At 33.6% G+C, this 22,330-nt stretch overlaps 1 protein-coding gene across 1 annotated transcript in view; it reads left to right on the top strand.

The window, feature by feature from the left end:
• Positions 1 to 22,330, top strand: part of LOC126885248 (phosphoribosylformylglycinamidine synthase-like) — a 79,698-nt gene that overhangs the window by 24,576 nt on the left and 32,792 nt on the right. The window contains exons 5-6 of the mRNA XM_050651731.1: positions 12,187 to 12,585; positions 16,226 to 16,479. Of these exons, the coding sequence (XP_050507688.1) occupies positions 12,187 to 12,585; positions 16,226 to 16,479 (653 nt within the window). The remainder of the gene's footprint in view (positions 1 to 12,186; positions 12,586 to 16,225; positions 16,480 to 22,330) is intronic.

Raw genomic sequence — 22,330 nt, 5'->3', positions numbered from 1 at the left:
TCAAGTTAATGAATAAATACTAATTTTAAAAATAATCAGTCATTATTTACAGCATTAGAAGGACTTACTTACTAATCACAAGAAAAATCCAGGTCCGTATTAACAACAAAATACAAAGTAATTCTGACCTTGAAAAAACACTCTGTATATTGAAATTTTTAAAATACGTTTGAACACCTGAAGAGAGCACGAAAAACTAAGTTTAATGTCCCGCTTTAATTTTTTGTGCAGACAATTTAATGACATTACTTTTGAAATTACAGTGGAACCCCGATAAGTCGGCCCCCGATAACTCGGAAGTCTGGCTAACCCGGACCGATTTTCATCAGACATAACAAAATTTTTTTCAGTTTGACTAACTTTTTTTTACAAAGAAATGAACAAACTGTATACAACTGTACGTAATTTAGATCTATTGTCCATGTGTATTTCATATTTTCGCAATTATAATGGAGTTTAGCTGAAAGTAGACAGTATTTTGTTAATTTTTACATATTCTCCGGCTAACCCGTATTTTCGATAACCCGGATCGGCCGCGGTCCCGATTAATCCGATTTATCGAGGTTCCACTGTATATCGAAATTTTTATTATGAGTTCCCAGAGTTCTTAAAAATTTCGACATAATATCAAAATTAAATTCATTAAATTGTCTGGCCAAAAAATTGAAGCTAACGATTAAACTTAGTTTTTTGTGCTCTTTTCATACCTATGTGCAAACGAATTTTGAAAATTTCAATATACAGGGTGTTGTTTCAAGGTTACAATTACTTTATATTGTTTTGTTAATCCGGACCTGGATTTTTGTTGTGATTTGTAACTGGGTCATTCGAATGTCGTCAATAAGTATTGATTATTTTTAAAATGGGTATTTATTTAATAACTTTAATAAGTTATTGTTAAAAGTGCTTTAAAAATCTGCTTTTTAATTTTAGTGTTCTTAAAAGCATCAATATATTTAATTTCAAAATTAAAGTCATTAAATTTCCTTCACGAAAAATTAAAGCAAACCGATAAACTCAGATTTTTGTGGTTTTTTCAAATGTGCAAACAAATTTTGAAAATTTCAATATACAGGGTGTTGTTTCAAGATCACAATTACTTTATTTTTTTTGTTAATCCGGACCTGGATTTTTCTTATGATTAATAATTGGGTCGTTTCAATGTGGTAAATAAGTATTGATTAATTTTAAAATAAGTATTAATTCAATAGCTTTAATAATTTACAATTAAAAGTTAATAATATCTTCTTTTTAATGTCAGAGTTCTTAAAAAATTCAATATAATTTTAAAATCAAAGTCATAAAATTTTCTGGCCGAAAAATTGAAGCGAACGATTAGACTTAGTTTTTTGTGCTCTTTTCAAATATACAAACAGATTTTCAGAATTTTAATATACAGGGTGTTGTTTTAAGGTCACAATTACTTTATAATTTTTTGTTAATCCGGACCTGGATTTTTCTTGTGATTATTATGTCGGTCGTTTGGGTTTTGGATGAGACACATGTGTAGCAAATATCAAAAAATATACAGGGTGGTTCTAAAGTTATGGCTTAGGAAAGAAATTGGCAAAATCGATAAAACACCCTGTAACTCGGTTATAAAAGTCGGTAGAGCAAAAAATGTAGTATACCTAGAACCACCTGGGTGACCTCTATTCACAATTAAAATATTTCCGTTTCCCAATGAAACACCCTGTATAAATATTCTTTTTCTATGGGGCATATAAATAATAAAGTTTTGATGTATTAGTATTAACCACTTTAAAAATTCACATTGTAAGGCATGAATGAATCAAATATATGTAGTACCTATTTTGTAGATGTATTTAAAAATGCAACTGAAAAGTCATTACTATAAAGAGTGATCTGTTGGTACCTACTGTGGCTATGCTTGACTTAAATAAAACAACTAGATATAAAAAATCACAAATTTTAGTAAATGTGGGAAAGTATCATAAATAAAAATACCGATGTTGAAACGTATTTAAATGCCAAGTATTTAAATACTAAAAAGGTACCCAAGTTTTTGGGTAAATTTTTATCTTAATCACTCACGCTTTTTGTACATTTCATATTTTTAACTTGGTATCGGAGCCGGAGCTAATGGGCCGTATTTCAAAATTTAAATACTTATTTATAGGTATTTAAATACTTTAGACTTTAGAGCATTTAAATACCAAGTACTTATTTATAATTATAGTATATAAATACTTGGAATACTTACTCTAAAGTCCAAAGTTTTAAATACATACTTACAAAAAGTATCTACCTATTTAAATTTTAAAATACTGCCCATCAGCTCTGATACCAAGTTAAAAATATAAAATGTGCAAAAATAGTGGATCATTAAGAAAAAATTACCCAAAAACTTTCCCAAATTTAATAAAATTTGTGATTTGCTATATATTATCAAATCTAATCGTTGTTTTATTTAGTCAAACATATAGCCACAGTATAGGTACATATCACTCTTTATAGTAAGTAATAACTTTTCAGTTTCATTTTTAAATACATCTACAAAAAGGTACTACATACACCGGAATGGGACGTTTCATCGCCGTTTCGATGCCGCCGGTTCATCGCCAGTCCATTTCATCGCCGTCCGTTTCATCGCCGTCCGTTTCATCGCCAGTTAGTCAGTTGATTTTGTATTATGGGAGATGACACGACACGACATTAAATTCAGTTCAAAACTTATGACAATTAAAAAGATAAAAAATATTATTATATTTACTGTTCTACTTCCCCTAAATTTTTGTACAGAAATTTTGGGTTCTTTTCGAATTTAAGAAACAGTTTCTCTTGGTTTTAAATGTTTACCGTTAAATTTAAAAGATTATCGTTATAATATATTTTATATTATTATAAAAGTTTAAAAGTCTATTAAAAGATTAAGTATGGCAACGGGAATGGTCATATCTCGCATTTCCTAGATTTCCTAATTAATACTAAAAATAAATAATAAATGTAACTGTCGAAAATTCGGAAATATATCAGATAGCGATTAACTGACTGGTGATGAATCGGCCGGCGATGAATCGGCCGGCGGTGAATTTGCCGGCGATGAATCGGCCGGCGATGAACTGGCGGCATCGAAACGGCGGCGATGAAACGTCCTAGACCCTACATACACTCAGGTGCAAAAAACTCGATCCACTGAAAATTTGGTCATTTTTGATGTCTCGAATTTCCTAAACCTGTTGTCCGATTTAAGTGATTTTTTTACCATGTTATAACCTTATTCATTAACAATATCGCTGTAATAATATTGTTGTTAGAAAGGTAAACTGTCATTGTATACCGGGTGTGCGAATCAAACTGTGTTTTTTTCTCAAAGTTCGCATCACCCTGTGGACTATTCTAGCATTTATAAAATACTGAAATTAAAACCCAACTATAGCCTCAGGTTTTCTTAACATTCTGTTTTTAGATTCATTCACTTATAAATGTATAAACATTCTCAATTTCTTTGCAAAACGAAAATGCAGCAGCTGCATAATACTCTGGTTAAAGCGGAGAGTGCAGGAAGAGTCTATACCGGTTTCGGAGATCTTTTTCCCCTCATCAGTAAACCCATATCCTCTTCTCTCCGCTTTAACCATTTACCATAGCTTGGGCCTTCCCGAATTGCAAAGAAAGAAATGTCACGGATGAACTAGGGCCATCTACCGAAAAACTTATGTTGGATCATTCACTTATGTTGGATAATAAAAAATTTAGGTACTTTAACAACTGGCCATGTTCGTCATCAGTACAGGGTGTTTAGAAAAAAGTGCGGCAAACTTTAAGGGGTAATTTTACACATGAAAATAACGACAGTTTGCTTTATAATCATATGTCCGCAAACGCTTCGTTTCCGGGATGTTTAATTTTTTTTACAAACTGACGATATATTTATTGCTTTAAAACCAGTTGAGATATGTAAATCAAGTTTGGTGGGTTTTAATACGTAGTTATTGCACATTTTTGACACACAATTAAGAATTTTATATTCACCATTGGCGTGTATACGGGTAATAAGATCGGTCATAATACCCGTTTGCGCGCTAATGGTGAATATTAAATTCTTAATTGTATGTCAAAAAATGTGCAATAACTACGTCTTAAAACCCACCAAATTTGATTTGCATATCTCAACTGGTTTTAAAGCAATAAATAAATCGTCAGTTTGTAAAAAAAATTGAACATCCCGTATCTCGGAAACGAAGCGTTTGGGGACATATGATTATCAAGCAAACTCTCATTATTTTCATGTGTAAAATTACCCCTTAAAGTTTGCCGCACTTATTTCGAAACACCCTGTACTGATGACGAACAGGGCCAGTTGTTAAAATACCTAACTTTTTTTATTATCCAACATAAGCGAATGAATCTAAAAACAGAATGTTTAGAAAACCGGAGGCTATAGTTGGTTTTTAATTTCAGTATGAGTCGTCGCTGGGCCATCGAGGTGTAAACATCGTTAAAGCGCTCCGAAAAACCGGTGATTAAGAATTCTAATTATCTTATCAACAACAATAAAAAAAAACCCATTAGCAATAAGTGAGAAAAACAAAACAATATGTTCCCTTCGGGGAATCTTATTGGGTTCAGAAATGGACAACCAGTTTATCAACAACAAAACATACAGAGTGATCCAATAAATTTACAAATACCACAAGCAACCAATAACCAACTACAGTGGCAGCCAACAATGATGAAGCAACCAGAAAATGCAATGAACATGAATATGCCAACTATGCAACAACAGTATCATACAACTCCTATACAGACAGTAAATACCAACCAGTTCAGCTCTCAACCAGTTCAGCAGCAAATGCCGACATCAAGTAAAAATAGTGCAAATATCGAAGACAGAGAAACTCACTATATGACATCAACCAGTGAAGATGAAGAAGAAAATCAGACAAACAGTAAAAACGCTTGGCAAGTCATGGGAAGCAATAAAAGAAAGAAAATACATAACAACAAACCAAATCCAAGCGAAATTGAAACAGGTAACCGATTCCAACCGCTGTCGAAAGAAACAGAAGAAAATATTGGAAACGTCGAAACCAACAAAATACCAAAACCTCCACCAATATTTGTACACGGGGTACAGGATTTCAAAGAGATGACAAAGCAATTAGAGGAAATAGCCAAAAAAGAAGAATACCAGACAAAAAGTTTAATAAACAACGTTGTCAAAATAAATTGTGAAACACCAGAAATATACCGAAAATTGGTTAAGGAGTTCAAGGAAAAAAATATATACCATCACACGTACCAACTAAAAGAAGAACGAGCCTACAGAATCGTGATCAGATACTTACATCACTCAACCAATACTGATGACATAAAAAGTGAGCTATCTCAGTTAGGGCACAAAGTGAGAAACATAGTTAATGTAAAACAACAAAAAACCAAAGAACCACTTAATCTCTTCTTTGTAGATTTAGAACCCGCGCAAAACAACAAAGATGTCTATAATATAACAGGCCTACAGAACAGAGTAGTACACATAGAACCTCCACGAACTCAAAAAAACAGTATAATACAGTGCATGAGATGCCAACAATATGGACATTCCAAATCATATTGTAATAAACCATACGTCTGTGTAAAATGCGGAGGCTCACACAATACCACCACGTGCAAAAAGTCAAAGGAGACGCCAGCCATATGTGCGTTATGCAATGGAGGCCACCCAGCCAATTACAAGGGATGTGATCACTATAAGAAACTTACCAAAGGAAGCAATAAAAACAATGGAGAGCATCAAAACCCATCAGCAATCTACACAAATGATATATACACAAGAAACACACAACAACTATCCAATCCACTGCCCCAGGGCATGAGCTATGCTGAAGTAACTAAACGCAACCAAACAGAAGATACAACCACTGTGTTAAACAAGTTTTTGGAAGAATTCAAGAATCTATTCAACCAACTAATCCAACAAAATAGCATGGTCCTCAACATGCTTACCATGCTTATGAACAAAATGAAATAAATGGCTAAGTTTCTTCGAATAGCCCAATGGAATGCCAACGGCCTTCCAAGCCATACAGAAGAAGTGAAAATATTTCTAGACATAAATAAAATTGACATATTTTTAATTAGTGAAACACACTTCACAAACAGAACTTATTTTAACATACCTAAATATAAACTATATCATACTGAGCATCCTGACGGCACAGCCCACGGAGGTACAGCAATACTCATCAAAGAAAATATTAAACATCATGAACTACTGAAGTACAAAGAAGAACACATACAAGCAACGACAGTAAGCGTTGAAGCACTTCCATATAATGTCAACGTAACAGCTGTGTACTGCCCTCCTCGCCATAATCTAAAACGAGAACACTATGAAGAATTTTTCCAAACTTTAGGACCAAAATTCATTGCTGGGGGAGATTACAACAGCAAGCATACCTTGTGGGGGTCACGACTTATAACAACAAAAGGCAGAGAACTGGCACATGTTATACAAAATAAGAATTACTCATTTATCTCAACGGGAACACCAACATACTGGCCGACCGATCCCAACAAAAAACCAGATTTATTGGACTTCTTCATAACAAACGGTATCGGTATAACTTATACAGATATAACACCAAGCTATGACCTAACTACTGACCATAGCCCAATAATAGCAACGGTAAGTACAACAGTTATCACTAAAAAACCAAAACTCCACCTGCACAACAATAAAACAAACTGGGACACTTACCGACAAATAATTCACGATACTATCGAAATAACAACGAGGCTGAAAAAACCGGAAGAAATAGAAGAGGACTATAACAAATTTATAAACATACTACAGTATGCAGCTAAATCAGCTACCCCACAAAGTAGTCCCAACAGAAACATAAGTAATATACCTTTAGAAATAAAAAAACTGGTAGCTGAAAAAAGAAAGGCCAGATCTGCATGGCAACGAACACACACACCAGACAGCAGAACAAGATACAATCGCATCAGCAACAAATTAAAATCAAAGCTGCAAGAAGTCAAAAATGAGTCATTTACGAATTATATCACCAATCTTTCAAGACAAGACAACTCTATATGGAAGCCCATAAAAAGTAAGAGAAAGCCAATAACAGCATTACCTCCAATACGTAAAAATTCAACACCACCAGGACCATGGGCAAAAAGTGATAAAGAAAAGGCTGACCTATTTGCCGAGTATTTAGCAGAAGTTTTTACTCCACTAAATGACGACCAAGTACCAGAAGCGAACCAAATATTAGAAGAACCACTACAGATACAGGACCGAATAAAACTATTTACTCCAAAAGAAATTAGAGACGTAATTGCCACCCTAAACCCAAAGAAGGCACCAGGCGAAGATCTGATAACCGCAAAAATGTTAAAAGAAATACCCAAAAAGGGCATAGTTAAACTACTGCACATATTCAATGCAATACTTAGATGTGACTACTGGCCCAAAGCACTCAAAATTGGACAAATAATTATGATACCAAAGCCTGGCAAAAACCCTCTAGATGTCTCATCATATAGGCCTATCAGCTTATTACCAACAATCTCCAAGTTGCTTGAAAGACTTATCCTAAACAGAATAAATGCAGAAATAAATCCACAAAATTGGATCCCAGATCATCAGTTCGGATTTCGACAAAGCCATTCAACGATACAACAATGCCATCGCATAGTCAACGCCATTAACCAGTCACTTGAAAATCAGCAGTACTGCACAGCAGCCTTTATAGACATCAGTCAGGCTTTTGACAAAGTCTGGCATCCAGGCTTGTTATGCAAAATAAAAAGAATTCTTCCAGCAAGTTACTACAACCTACTGAGAGCCTACCTACACGAACGGCAGTTTAAAGTAAAAGTTAATGAAGAAGTCTCGGAATACAAGCCTATTCACTCTGGCGTACCTCAAGGGAGCATACTAGGACCATTATTGTACATACTATATACATATGACTTGCCTACAAATGATAAAACAACCATCGGGACATTTGCAGACGACACTGCTATTTTTGCCAAGCATGACGATCCTATTGCAGCAACACAAAATCTCCAAGAGCATCTAAACTCACTTGAAATATGGCTGAAGAAGTGGAAGTTTAAGGTAAACGAAACAAAATCATCCCATATAACATTCACTCTCCGGACTGGAACCTGCCCACCAGTAACCATCAATGAAATAAAAATACCACAAAGTAATCAAGTCAAATATCTAGGGCTACACTTTGACAATAAACTCAACTGGAAACACCATATAACAAAGAAAAGAATGCAACTTGACCTAAAAACCAAAGAACTTTACTGGCTCATTGGAAGAAATTCCCATCTTTCAATAGAAAACAAATTGCTAATATATAAAGCAGTGATAAAGCCAATCTGGACTTATGGCATTGAACTGTGGGGCTGTGCTAGCAAATCCAATACTGTGATTATCCAGAGAGCGCAATCCAAGATACTTCGAGCAATAGTTAATGCACCATGGTATGTATCAAACCAAACTCTACACACAGATCTAAAAATTCCATATGTAACCGAAGTCATCCGAGAAAACAACAGAAAACACCACAACAAACTAGAAGACCATCCTAATCCACTACTTCATCCACTACTGCAACCTGTCCACAATAGAAGACTAAGAAGAAGCTGGCCCTCCGACCTAAGAGGTAACTGAGGAAACATCGCTGGATGTTTACCTCTCCACGTCACCACATTTACAATAATTTAATTTAATGTAAGACCAACAAATTGACTTATAGATGTTTGTTTTATATCTGATTGTCAATAAAGGGAGATAATAAAAAAAAAAAAAAATTTCAGTATTTTATAAATGCTAGAATAGTCCACAGGGTGATGCGAACTTTGAGAAAAAAACACAGTTTGATTCGTACACCCGGTATACAATGACATTTTACCTGTCTAGTAACAATATTATTACAGCGATATTGTTAATGAATAAGGTTATAACATGGTAAAAAAATCACTAAAATCGGAAAACAGGTTTAGGAAATTCAAGACATCAAAAATGACCAAATTTTCAGTGGATCGATTTTTTTGCACCCGAGTGTATTGCATATTTGATTCATTCATGCCTTACAATGTGAATTTTTAAACTGGTTAATACAGCAAAACTTTATTATTTATATGCCCATTTCACCGATTCAAGTTCACATAGGCAATCCAAATTACACGGCACAAAGTAGTGGGTCAGGATTTAGACAGAATTATATAATACGCAAAGCCTGGTTTAGTTGGGCATCAACACGTTTGGTGAGCCATACCGGTGCACAGTACTCCGCAACGGGAGACACGAGTCACCCAGGGTTGAAAAAAAACATGTTTTTTTTATTTTATACAAAACAAACGTTTTTTTTTTTGTTTTAAACGGTTTTTTTTATATTTGTCGTTTTTAAATTACATGTTTTAAACAAATAAAACGTAGAAAAAAACATTGTTTAAATCATATTTCTTACAATGAGAAGGATCTGTTTGAGGAATTAGGCAGCACAGATACATATAATAACTTATGGCTGTTCAGCCCATATTATGAACTTACTTGCACACGATATAGAAGTGCCAGGAATAAAGAACAGTGTCAAAAAATTGCAAGTATTTCAGAAATGTACATTTTGCTTGCGCAAAATTCCGAGAAGCTGGCGATTCTGCTCTTGTATTGCATTAGGATGTTCGTTGGAATACTTTATCGGAATGCTTAGAAAGTTAGTTGAAAAACTGGCCAATATTATTTCACATTTGCTCTAAACAATAGAATAAGTATTAAAAAAATTGGAAAAAAATCCTTTGTAAAAGGTATAAAATTTTTTTTATTAAAATCCCTTAAAAGGGCTACATCAGATGGCAACCAGGATAATGCCCTGAGGTAATGTATTGAAATTTCCCAACACGTGGGATCCAAATTAAGTTGTTTACATTTCAATGACTTAATGGCAACTGAATGCGAAATGAGTGATGTTTCTGAAAAACCCCTTTTTTCAGAAACATCACTCATTTCGCATTCAGTTGCCATTAAGTCATTGAAATGTAAACAACTCAATTTGGATCCCACGTGTTGGGAAATTTCAATACATTACCTCAAGGCATTATCCTTTTTGCCATGTGACCATCACAGGGCTTTTTATTGAAGTATGCACTTTTAAGGCATCTATATTACATGTAAAGGGTTTTTACCCGGATATTTTTCTTTTTCTTTTGTGGGTCAGCTAGCATCTAACACTGATGATGATTTTTTATAAAAATCGAAAACGTTTTGTTGTGATATAGCACTTTTAAGGGATTTTAATAAAAAAAAAGAATGTGTGTGTACTTTGTACGCACGTAAGAAGTTATACTTCTATTATATAATTTCAACGAAATAAATATACTTAACAGTTACAATACAAAAAATTAACAATAATTACCAAAAATTAAACAATGCCAAATATTAAAAAAAAAGAGAAAAAAGTATATGAATCGTCCGGGATTTGAACCCGCAATGTCGCGATCTCTCGATCTCTGGTCCAATGCTCTACCAACCAGACCATCAAGGCTCATGCTACTGACGTTTCAGATATACATAATTACACATCACGGTGATAAGTAAAATATAAAATAGATATTTTATTATTTTACGCTCAAGGAAGACAAATCCAAAGACACAAAATTATAATAAATAATACATTTACTAAAAAACACTAATATATTATTTTAATGGCTTATTTGCGCTGATACATAATTTGAAAGATTAGCAACTAAACGCCATACTGTCTGTGTGCGCATGCGCGCAGATTTATGAAAAATGTTACTCTCAATCGCGCCTAAAGAAGTATAACTTCAAAAATTTATACCTTTTACAAAGGATTTTTTTCCAATTTTGTGATTGATGGTATACAGCCAACTACAGGAAAAACATTTTCTTTTCCTTGTGGATTTTTTAGAATAAGTATTGATAAAGATGTAACAAAGCTTGTAAATTATACAAAGTTAAAGGCAAATGCCAAAGACTAGGTATTTATAAAAATTAAAGTATATTGCAGTGCAGGGACAAAGTCCAAACAAATACTTGCACTAAAGGAGAGGCTACAGAGATATGGCTAGAACTTCTGGAAGCATTCGAGACTGAACACGCAAATGGCGAATTTTTGGTAAATGATACGAATAAAGTCAAGGAGCTTATGAAAATGGCTTTGATCCTGGCTCATTTCTTGACAAGTTTGCTTGCTCATCGCTTTAGTGGAAGTAAATTTAGTAAAGAGCAAATAAAAACTGGTACGGAATATGTAGAAACTTCACTTCACATCCAGAAGCATTGCCAATTATTATTAATTACCAGGCAAAGTGTGTACTTTAAAGAGCTTAATTCTGTTGATGACTTAGGGCCGGTTGTTCGAACGCTAATCAACAATGATTATTATCAAATAATTAATTACTGTCAATGTCAATTGTTAAAACATAATTAATTACAATTCTGAGACTATATTCAATTAATATAACAATAATTATTAACATAATTAATAATAAATCTCATAATTGTAATTCATTATGTTTTCAACAACCCAAACAAAGTTGACATTGACAGTTTTGGTGACAGTAATTAAATATTTAATAATGATCATTGTTGATTAGCGTTCGAACAACCGGCCCTTGATTACAAGATTACTATGAGACTAAAACAATTTGAGAAAATTATTAACTCTTGTATGCAAAATGTTTTGAGTTTTCCAATTTTTGTTGTGTTCCCCTTATTAATAAATAAAAATATATTTGTTACAAAGTCTGTATAATAATATGTATAAGACTTTTTCATATTTATGTATTATTCACAAAAAAAAAATGAAAAAAAAACGCTTGTTTAATTTAAGTGTTTTAAACATGTTTAAAACAGTTGTTTAAAACAAAATGTTTAAAACAAAACAACCCTAGCCACAGCGCTGTCGACCTAAGTGTAGTCGCTGAGGAACCCATGTGGTACCAACTTTTGTAGAATATTATTTCGTGTTCCAAATTTTGCAGTCATCTTTGTAAGATATTCTTTAAAGCTGAGCGTTCTATCGAGTGTCACACCTAGATATTTTGGGTATTTAGTATGGCTGAGGAGTCAGTCTTCAAAGTGGATTTTTAATTGGTAATTGGCCAATCTGTTGTTTAAAACTGAATTTTTAAAGTAAATACCCTATATTAAAGTTTTTATATATTTAGGTGATGCCGAAATGGAAAACAAATTGAACAGAGTCGTACGTGCTTGCTTGGAACTAGGTTCCAAAAACCCTATCGTCAGTATTCATGACCAAGGAGCTGGAGGCAATGGAAATGTTTTGAAAGAATTAGTAGAACCAGTAGGAGGAATTATATACGCCAATAAATTTGATTTAGGTGATCCGACAATAAACGTTCTTGAGTTGTGGGGAGCCGAATATCAAGAAAATAATGCGTTGTTGTGTAAAAAAGAAGATCTTCCTCGTCTTAAGAGTATTTGTGCAAGAGAAAGATGCCCTGTTAACGTTGTAGGTGAAGTAACTGATACAGGAAGAGTAGTTCTGGCTTTAGACGAAAGCAAGGCTGTTACACCGTTTAATTTGGAATTGGAGCATGTATTAGGTAAGAATTATTATTAAAATTAATTACAAACTATTTTTCTATAAGGGTTATTTTTCGAGTTTTACAAATTCTATAATCATTTTTAACTATTGAGACACCTTTGTAATCTGAATTTATCCAGATATAAAAAAGCTGAGGTTATTAGTTTTGCTTTTGCACATCATTCGTGAAAATTTATCACCAAATTTATAGATTAGGATTATATACAGTTCCAAATAAATAAAATAAAATATAATTCTGTCTTCTACAAAGGAAAACTAACATACTTACTACTGTCATCAAAACTTAATAGTAATATTCAAATGATACAATACACAACATAGTGTATACGCCACGTATTCCGGTGGAACGCCACGTCAATACTGCGGCGCCTACCTAGGCAGAGTACCGCCTCAAGCCGGTGCATCTCTGCCATTGAGCTATTCCTAATTCAATACGTTAAGAATGACTGATCCTATGATTCTCCTCCTCGTCTTAAATACGCTCTCCGTGTCACTTCTCCTTCGGTTTCGTCTAGTGGGGTATGAAGAGGAGATGCTTCAACACGGATACTCCTACGGTCGGCCGGCCGCTCGCCAGCTGTGGCATCATCTCATTACACCATCTTTTCTTTGGAAAACAAAAAAAATGTAGCCATACATTTTTTTTGTGCTGTGTATGCTACGCGGCTACACTATGGCTACACTCATCAACGGTGTGGTCTTCGGCGGTTCTTCCTTACTTAGTAAACTGGTCCTGGATGGCTGTCAAGAAAATGCTTCCCTCTGTGGATCTTGGGCGTGGTCCCCCCAAATCCATTGGGACAGTTTGCCAAGGCTTTTCTACAGCAAATGGTTACATTCTTCCTGCTGGCTGCATCTGCGATGGTTTACTCTTAAGGCATATTCTTTTTGTCGATTTTTCTCTTCGCAAACTGGTCTGGGATAATTGTCAAGAAGATGCTTCCCACTGTAGATCTTGGGCGTGGTCCCCTCAAATCCATTGGGACAGTGTGCCAAGGCTTTTCTACAGCAGATGGTCACATTCTTCTTGCTGGCTTCATCTTCGACGGTTGAAGGTATTTTTTTACACGTCGTGGTCCCATTAACTGTGTTCTGTAGGGGCTTCCTTCTGTATATCTTGGGCGTGATCCCCTCAACTCCATTGGGACAGTGTGCCAAGGCTTTTCTACAGCAGATGGTCGCATCCTTCCTGCTCGTTGCATCAGCGACGTTTATTTTCGCTTCGGATCATTCTCGGGTCGGTTCATTTTCGGTTCCATAAGAATCTAAAAACAAAGAAACTTGATTATCTTTGATCGGGTTCTATATTATATCCACGACATGGACCTGTTACTGAGTCTGTGTCTTTGCCTGTTGTCAATTTGTGACGTAATGGGTAGTTACAAACTGGTAGCTTTTATTGTGCTCGGGCGCCATTTTGTGACGGGTAGCTCTTTCAAGACGACAGGCTCAGTAAAACACAGGTTAAAACAAAGTAAATATATTTAAGATAATTATATACAGTTCCAAATAAATAAAATAAAATATAATTCTATCTTCTGCAAAGGAAAAATAACATTATACTTATTACTGTCATCAAAACTTAATATTAATATTCAAATGATACAATACACAACACAATGTATACAATAGTAATCTCGCTACGCGGAATCAACTTACCTACACATTCAGACCCAGAGAGATCGCATTTCAATTCAATGCGATAACATTAAACAGCGACACATAGTCACCCGTCCATTGTTACTACCGCTCACTGCGGGAACGGTTCCGGTGGAACGCTACGTCAATACTGCGGCGCCTACCTAGGCAGAGTACCACCTCAACCCAATGCATCTCTGCCAGTGAGCTATTCCTAATTCAATACGTTAAGAATGACTGATCCTATGATTCTCCTAATCGTCTTAAATACGCTCTTCGTGCCACTTCCCCTTCGGTTTCGTCTAGTGGGGTATGAAGAGGGGATGCGTCAACACCGATAACATTACAATCTTTGAAGTGTTAATTTCACTTTCTACTTTACCAGTAGAAACTTTGCCTTCCTTCCTTCCTTCCTATCCATCGCCTTTACTAAACCAACGCGAAGAATAGGAAGGAATGGAGCTGATTCTGGAACAGGTCAAGACTCACCATGGGTTGTAGAGCCAGTGATGATGATGACTTTAACAGTAGATTCAAGATTAATTTCCAAACATTGGGTTTTGTACATAGTTTCTGCAATCACTTATTAACATTTGAAATAGCAATTGGCGAATTTAAGAACCATCGATATTCAAACACTTTGACTACTACATAGGTCTCTTTTTTGGTATTTGCATATTTACAAAAGAATAAATGTGATTTTTACTTCTCTGAACTATTCGGAACACTTTTATCTAAACTGAGTTTTCCACTCAGCTTCAATGTTTGTAAGACATATATTACAGATTTTTCCTCACTTTGTTTAATTTTTTTAAATTCTTTGACGAGATATGTGGATGTGGATGAGATGTGGATGTAGCAAAGAGTGCTGAAGATCACATGGGTAGATAGAATAACCAACGTAGAGGTAATGAGACATATGCATAAGCATGAGGAAAGAAAAGGACTTCTGATAATTAAGAGAAGAAAACTGAGATAGGTATAGGGGACATGTGATGAGAGGAGATAAATATCTAATACTCCAGGTCATTACGCAAGGAAAATCAGGGGAAAGATCCATAGGAAGGAGACGTAACTCATGGTTGAATAACCTTAGGTTAGGTTTGGATGTAACAACAACGAATTATGTGGAGCCGCGGCCTCAAAAGTAAAAATCGCTCTTATGATTGCCAACTTTCGAAGCGGAGACGGCACCTAGAGAATAAGAAATTTTTTGGATAGGTACTCTTTCCATCGTTGACATAAAAACTGGTTATATTTGAAATTATACTTTAAAAATATACCCATACCAGTTTAGTTTTCTTTTTGAAATTTTCTATTCCATTTAAGGTCTACTTGGATGCATTTAAATCTTTCTGATATGGACATAATTTGTGATAATAAATATTTTTGATTTTAATTCTTCTTCTAGTGCCGTGTCCACTAATGAAGGTTGGCTATAACCATTGCAAATTCGTCTCTACCTTCTGCTTTTCAGCCAGAATGTTTGTCGTCTACCAGGGCCCCTTTTCCTTTGATTTTACCCTTCATAATAAGCTGTCACAACTCGTACTAGTCATTTCTAAGTATGTGCCCAAATATGCTGTCTTTCGCCTTTTAATCGTGGTCGAAAGTTTTCTGTCTCTTCCCATTCTGTGCAACACCATTTCGTTCGTAATATGATCGGTCCAAGGTATTTTCAAACGTCTCCTCAAAAGCGACATATCAAAAACTTCCAGCTTTCTCATTAAGTCAACATTATCAGTCCAGGCTTGGACACAATAAAGAAGCATATAGTGGATATAACATTTTACCATCCAATATCGGATTTGCAGATTGAGTCTTTGGTTATTCAGAAATTTCCTCATCTTTAAACATGCTGCTCTTGACTGTTATTCTTGTTATAATAAATATTATTATTAAAGTGTGGATATTAAATTATTTGATCATCGAAAGCAACATCTACTTATCCAAAAAGTATTTAACTGTATCTTACATAGTTTAAAATTCGTTTATTTCAGGAAAGATGCCTCAGAAGGTCTTTAAGCTAAACAGGCACAAAGTAGCCAGTAAACCAATAGAATTCCCAAAAGCCCTTTCGATCTACCAATCTCTGCTGAGAGTATTAAGGTTGCCATCTATTGGAAGCAAGCGGTACTTAACAAACAAAGTAGATCGGTGTGTTACAGGTTTGATAGCTCAGCAGCAATGTGTGGGACCACTACATACACCTTTAGCTGATGTTGCTGTTACGGCTCTTTCTCATTTTGGACATGTAAGTGCTTTGGTCTGTTTTTGTGTTATTTAATTAAAGAGTAAAAATATTTCGTATACTTTTGGTAGTCACAATTCAAATAACAAAATTGTTATGGCTTCTATCAGAACTATTCTATTGCAAAATATTCATAATATAAAACGATTCTACATACGCACTTCACCTTCTAGATCATAATCATTATTTTAATGAACAATTTCAAATTCTTTATATTCAAAATAAAGGCCTTAAGCTATCCTTATTAGAATCTATGGAAATTAATAAATTGAAAAATACAGATATAATAATAATTCTGAATGACCAATTTGAGACAAACAGCTGCCAGCTCCCCACTCCTCAACCTATTCAGTTAGAGACTTTAAAACGCAGCATCACATTTGTAATAAATTTTGTGGAAATACTGAAAACAAAAATTTTCAGCGTTTTATTGTTAGATATTAAGAAGAGAACCGACTTCTATATATGCGCTTGAAAAGGCTCACGATATTGAGAAGAAGAAAAATCAGTTCTTACAATTCTGGAGCTGGGGCAGGCATAAGAAGATCGAATATCAATATCTTTGGGTTATACTCCTTCAATTTGTCAAGCCAAAAATATAGCTACAGTCAAGTGCTTTGAGACCAACAATACTCAAGAAAAAAAAATAGAACAAAATTGGGTATTACGACTTACCGTTAGTTCTGGTAGTTGTAATCTTTCACCAGTAACTTAAATCTAATAGAATGCAGCAAAACACTTTCTACTCACATATTCTAACTCATATATCTGAATTGAACTCTAATTCTAATCGAAGTCAATTGATTATTAGGTCTGGATCCCGCGTACCAAAAAGAGTTTATTAATAGCAAGCTGAAAATTTGTAATAGCTTAACGGTGTCTAGTCGGACAAACTTTAATGTATGGGAACACTGGAATAGGGAAAGTTTTAATTGTGGAACGTGATTTTAATTGTGGAACATGCCATCCTGACAAGTTTATGATTGTGAAAACAAGCAGGTTGTTTTTAAGTTTATTCAATAGCCAACTTTATATATATATATATATATATATATATATATATATATATATATATATATATAATATATGAAAAAATAATGTGTGTGTACTTTGTACGCAGGTAAGAAGTTATACTTCTATTACATGATTTCAACGAAATTAATATACTTTAAACAGTTTATTTATATTTTGTTTAAATATTAAACTAATTTTAATACTTACTACTTTTCAAAATTTTTTATTAAAACAGTACCAATAATTAAAAAATAATAAAAAAATAAAAGAATAAAACACACACAAACACATTGAAAAATGCCACAAATGATTTCTGAACAATAATTGTCGGAAATTTTTTTAACTAAATACGTATTTTCTGAAAAAAAAATTATATAATAAATATACTTACAATCATAAAATGTATAAAAAAAATAAAAAAATTAAAGTTTCTATTGGGGTTCGAACCTGCTTATGTTTGCGCAGTTAGTATTGGAATTCATTTATCTTATACTTTTACCCACGGAGGCACATGCATTATGTGGGAAGATCGACGAACTAAAAGGTTTAAACTTTTGACAGTTCTGAATTTAACCAAATTATTTTGATTTTTGTAGAATATTGAAATATTAAAGTACAACAAAACATAGAGTAATAGAACAATATATTAGGTGAATATTGACAGAAATTTTGATGGTAATCAAATTATGTAAATCAAAGCATTACATACTATTTTGGTATGTTCATTTTAAATTTTCCAAATAGGTAGGTACCTATGTAATTTTTTATTAGGATAGGTATTGAAACATTTACAATTATTATTACCTGTCGCTTTTAAAACTATTTAAAAAGTCACTACAATTATAAACTTGCTTTTTTCTCAGCCACCACAACAATAAAAACTAATATACACAACATTTGTTTATCCATAATATCCAACAATTATTGACAGATGATTTTAACACCCAATACGATCCCGTATAACGTTTGAGCGACTAATAAGGTAGCGTCGGTGTACGCATGCGCCAGGGAATGTAAAAATTCACCCTCGTGCCTAAAGTATAACTTCAACTATGTTTGTCCGACAAATATGTTGGGCATTTTAATATGTCCGACACGTAGAACATGCCAAATGACAGGAATTATGTTGTTGATAAATAGCAATCTGATTTTTGCATGAGAGTTTAATGATAGGGTAACAAATCAATTGGAAGTTCTGTCCGACAAAATACATGGGACGTTTTCGTAGTCTGACGTTCGAAACCTGTAACCTGTTCCACAATTAAAACTTGTTCCAGTGTTCCCATACATCAAAGTTTGTCCGACTAGACACCGTTAAGCTATTAACAAATTTTCAGCTTGCTATTAATAAATTTTTTTTTGGTACGCGGGATCCAGGTCTATATGTGTCTTTATATTATGTTTTGATTATTGAATGTTGTTCTGAAGCTATTTTCTTGTGGCATTTTTACAATTGTAACTATTTATAATGGGAAATAAGCCACAATATTATTTAAAAAATGATTTTTATTAACGTTTCGACGCCCAAATCGGGTGCCGTTGTCAAAATACAAAATACTACTAACATAAACAAAAATGTTGTTGCTTAGAAAAAAAAATTCTTCTAATAATTTATTTAATTTGACTCATTTATATCGGCAATTCAGATACATATGATACATTTTAAAGTAGAAGACTTTAAAATGATATTGCCAATATTTATGAGTTGCGTTCCTGGGACGACTTTACTGAAAGATAGTTCATTCAATTACATGAAATCAATCCCAACTCAAGAATATCCGTCACAAAAAAAATCATAGCATGTGATCTGTCTTTAAAAAGACAACCACATGCAACGGTGACATTAAAATTCTCGCGTTAGAGATCTCATAGTAAATCACGAGGGAAAACCAGGAAAAACCTCGTGATACTATCCCGACATCGTAAGTATTTGGTCTTACATTTAATTTACTCTCAAAATTAATATCAAATTCTGACTTTACTATAATTTTGTTTAAATTATAGATAATATCAATAATACATGGATATACAGGGTGTTTCATTAATAATTGTCCATATAGTAACTGGAGAAACCTTAGCACAAAATACGAAGATTTAACCTAAAACACTTAAATAAAATGTCGTCCCTTACTGAGTTACTGGGTGTTTTATCTAAAAATTTAAAAACTATTATTGCCCAGCATTTTAAAACTATTCGACGTATCCTTTTCAGACTTGGCAGAAAGTGCGACTACTACACACCCTACTAAATTATGATAAACAAACGTTTCTAGCTACTACCAGAGGCGTACAACAGGGGATAGTGAATGGTTGACCATTCTCAAATTCTACGCCACTGGAGGAATTACTATTTTAGTGCCTTTTTTAGATTCTACAATACTTTCTACGTAAATAATATACTCTTCGTTGATAACGATAGAGTTATTAGTTTTCGAGATATTAGAAGTTAAATATGAAACGGCACAGTTATTTTGATTAATTTATGATATATGATTAATTTGATTAAAATTTAAAAATTATTTGTACCCAGTACTTTAAAACTATTTGGTGTATCCTTATCATACTTGGCAGAAAGTGTAGGTACGGTACACTCTACTGAATTAAGATAACTAAACGTTTCTAGCTACTACCAGAGGCGTACGACAGGGGATAGTGGCTGGTTGACCCTTCCCAAATTCTACGCCACTGACAAAATTGCTATTTTAGTGTAATTTTTGGATTTTCCAGTACTTTTTATGTAAATAATATACTCTTCATTCGGAACGATAAAATGATTAGATTTCGAGATATTTGAAATTAAAAATGAAGCGACACAATACATTAATCAAAATAACCGGGTCGTTTCATTTTTAACTTCAAAGATCTCGAAAACTAATGACTTTATCGTTACGAATGAAGAGTATATTATTTTCATAGAAAGTATGGGAGAATCCAATAATTGAACTAAAATGGCAATTCCGCCAGTGGCGTAGAATTTGGAAAGGGTCAACCATTCACTTTCCCCCGTCGTACGCCTCTGGTAATAGCCAGAAACGTTTGTTTAACATAATTTAGTAATTTGTACAGTACCTATATTTCCTGCCAAGTATGAAAAGGATACGTCGAATAGTTTTAAAATGCTGAGTAAAAATAATTTTTAAATTTTTAGATAAAACACCCTGTAACTCAGTAAGGAACCACATTTTATTTAAGAGTTTTAGGTTAAACCTTCGTATTTTGTTCTAATGTTTCTCCAGTTACTATATGGACAATTATTAATGAAACACCCTGTATAAGTAATACTAAAATATAAAATATGTACTAACTCGACTATTGACTTACTAATTGTGGTATTTTCTTTCTATTGACTTCCTCTTTCAGTATGGGTATCCACATCCTACTGCATTCCACCGAGGAATTTGCGACACAATTGGTTTCGTTTAGCATAATTAGAGCCGCTTCTTTGATTTTTCTCTTTTTACTATCTGTTTCTTTCAGGACTATACTTGCATCTCTCCACTGAACTCTATGTTCATTATCCCATGCGTGTTGACATATTTGAGATCTATCAAATTCTCTATTTTTAATATAAGATTGATGTTCACTTATTCTAACGTTTAATGGTCTTGATGTTTCACCTATATAAAACTGTTCGCATTCACAGGTATTTTATAAATACAATTCTTTGTCCTTTCTTGTTCATTGTTAAAGGTAGGGTGTTATTATATTCCTTTTCCATTGTAAATTTTATTGTCTCTTCTTGGTCGTTTATAATATTCAGGAATGTATCCAACAATTCTGATCTATGAGGCCATATTGAAAACACATCATCTACATATCTCCACCATACAGTGGGTTTTAAATTTTGTTTAGAAATGATATTAGTTTCGAAATCCTCCATAAATATATTAGCCAATAATGGAGATAAAGAGGAGCCCATTGCTAGACCAAAATTTTGTTTATAAAATTCATTATTTAGTTGAAAATAGGTATTATTAGTACATAATGTCAATAACTCCATTATAGCTGATACATTTAGTCTTGTCCTAGTTGTCAATGTATCATCATTCTCTAATTTCGTTTTGATTATGTTTAAAGTTTTATCTAATGGCACATTTGTAAATAAACTGTTTATGTCAAAACTTACTAAAATATTATTTGGATTAAACTCAATAGTTGATAATTTGTTTAAAAAATGTTTTGTATTTTTTATAAATGTGTCATCATTATTAGCAAATGGTTTTATAATGTTTAAAAAAATTTTGATAGTTCACTACAAGGAGAACTGATGGTACTACAAATGGGTCTAAGTGGTATGTTCGCTTTATGAATTTTCGGCACTCCATAAAAATGTGGTGACTTACTGTAATGAGTTGTCATTAATTTTCTTTGATAGTATGTTAGATCATTTTTAAATTTGAATAAAGTTCTATAGATTTCGTTTTCCAGTGTTTTCGTTGAATCCTTCGTTAATTTGGTATAAGGTCCATTTGTAATTAGATCTGTAATTTTGTCCTCAGATTGTATTTTATCATCTTTAATCATCTTTCTGTATTTTTGTATTTTTATTTTGTATTTTGTATCTGTAATTTTGTCCTCATATTGTATTTTACATCTCTAATCATCTTTCAGTAAAGTGTGAGCGGCCGTGGAGTAACGGCATAATCGCTGGCCTCATACGCCAGTATACGTGGGTTCGATCCCTGCCAAAGACAAACCATTTTCATTTCCAATAATGACACGAGCCGTCTCACCGTGCCTCGGAGAGTACGTTAAGCCGTCGGTCCTCCTGGGCTAGTGTACATCGACACTAGTTACTTGAAACAGGGTTAAAGATGTAATTGGCGCTGGAACTATCCGA

The sequence above is a fragment of the Diabrotica virgifera genome, chromosome 5 (genome assembly GCF_917563875.1).
Source record: "Diabrotica virgifera virgifera chromosome 5, PGI_DIABVI_V3a".
NCBI lineage: Eukaryota > Metazoa > Arthropoda > Insecta > Coleoptera > Chrysomelidae > Diabrotica > Diabrotica virgifera.
The sequence above is the reverse complement of the archived record's forward strand: the minus strand, read 5'-3'. Positions and strand labels throughout refer to the sequence as shown.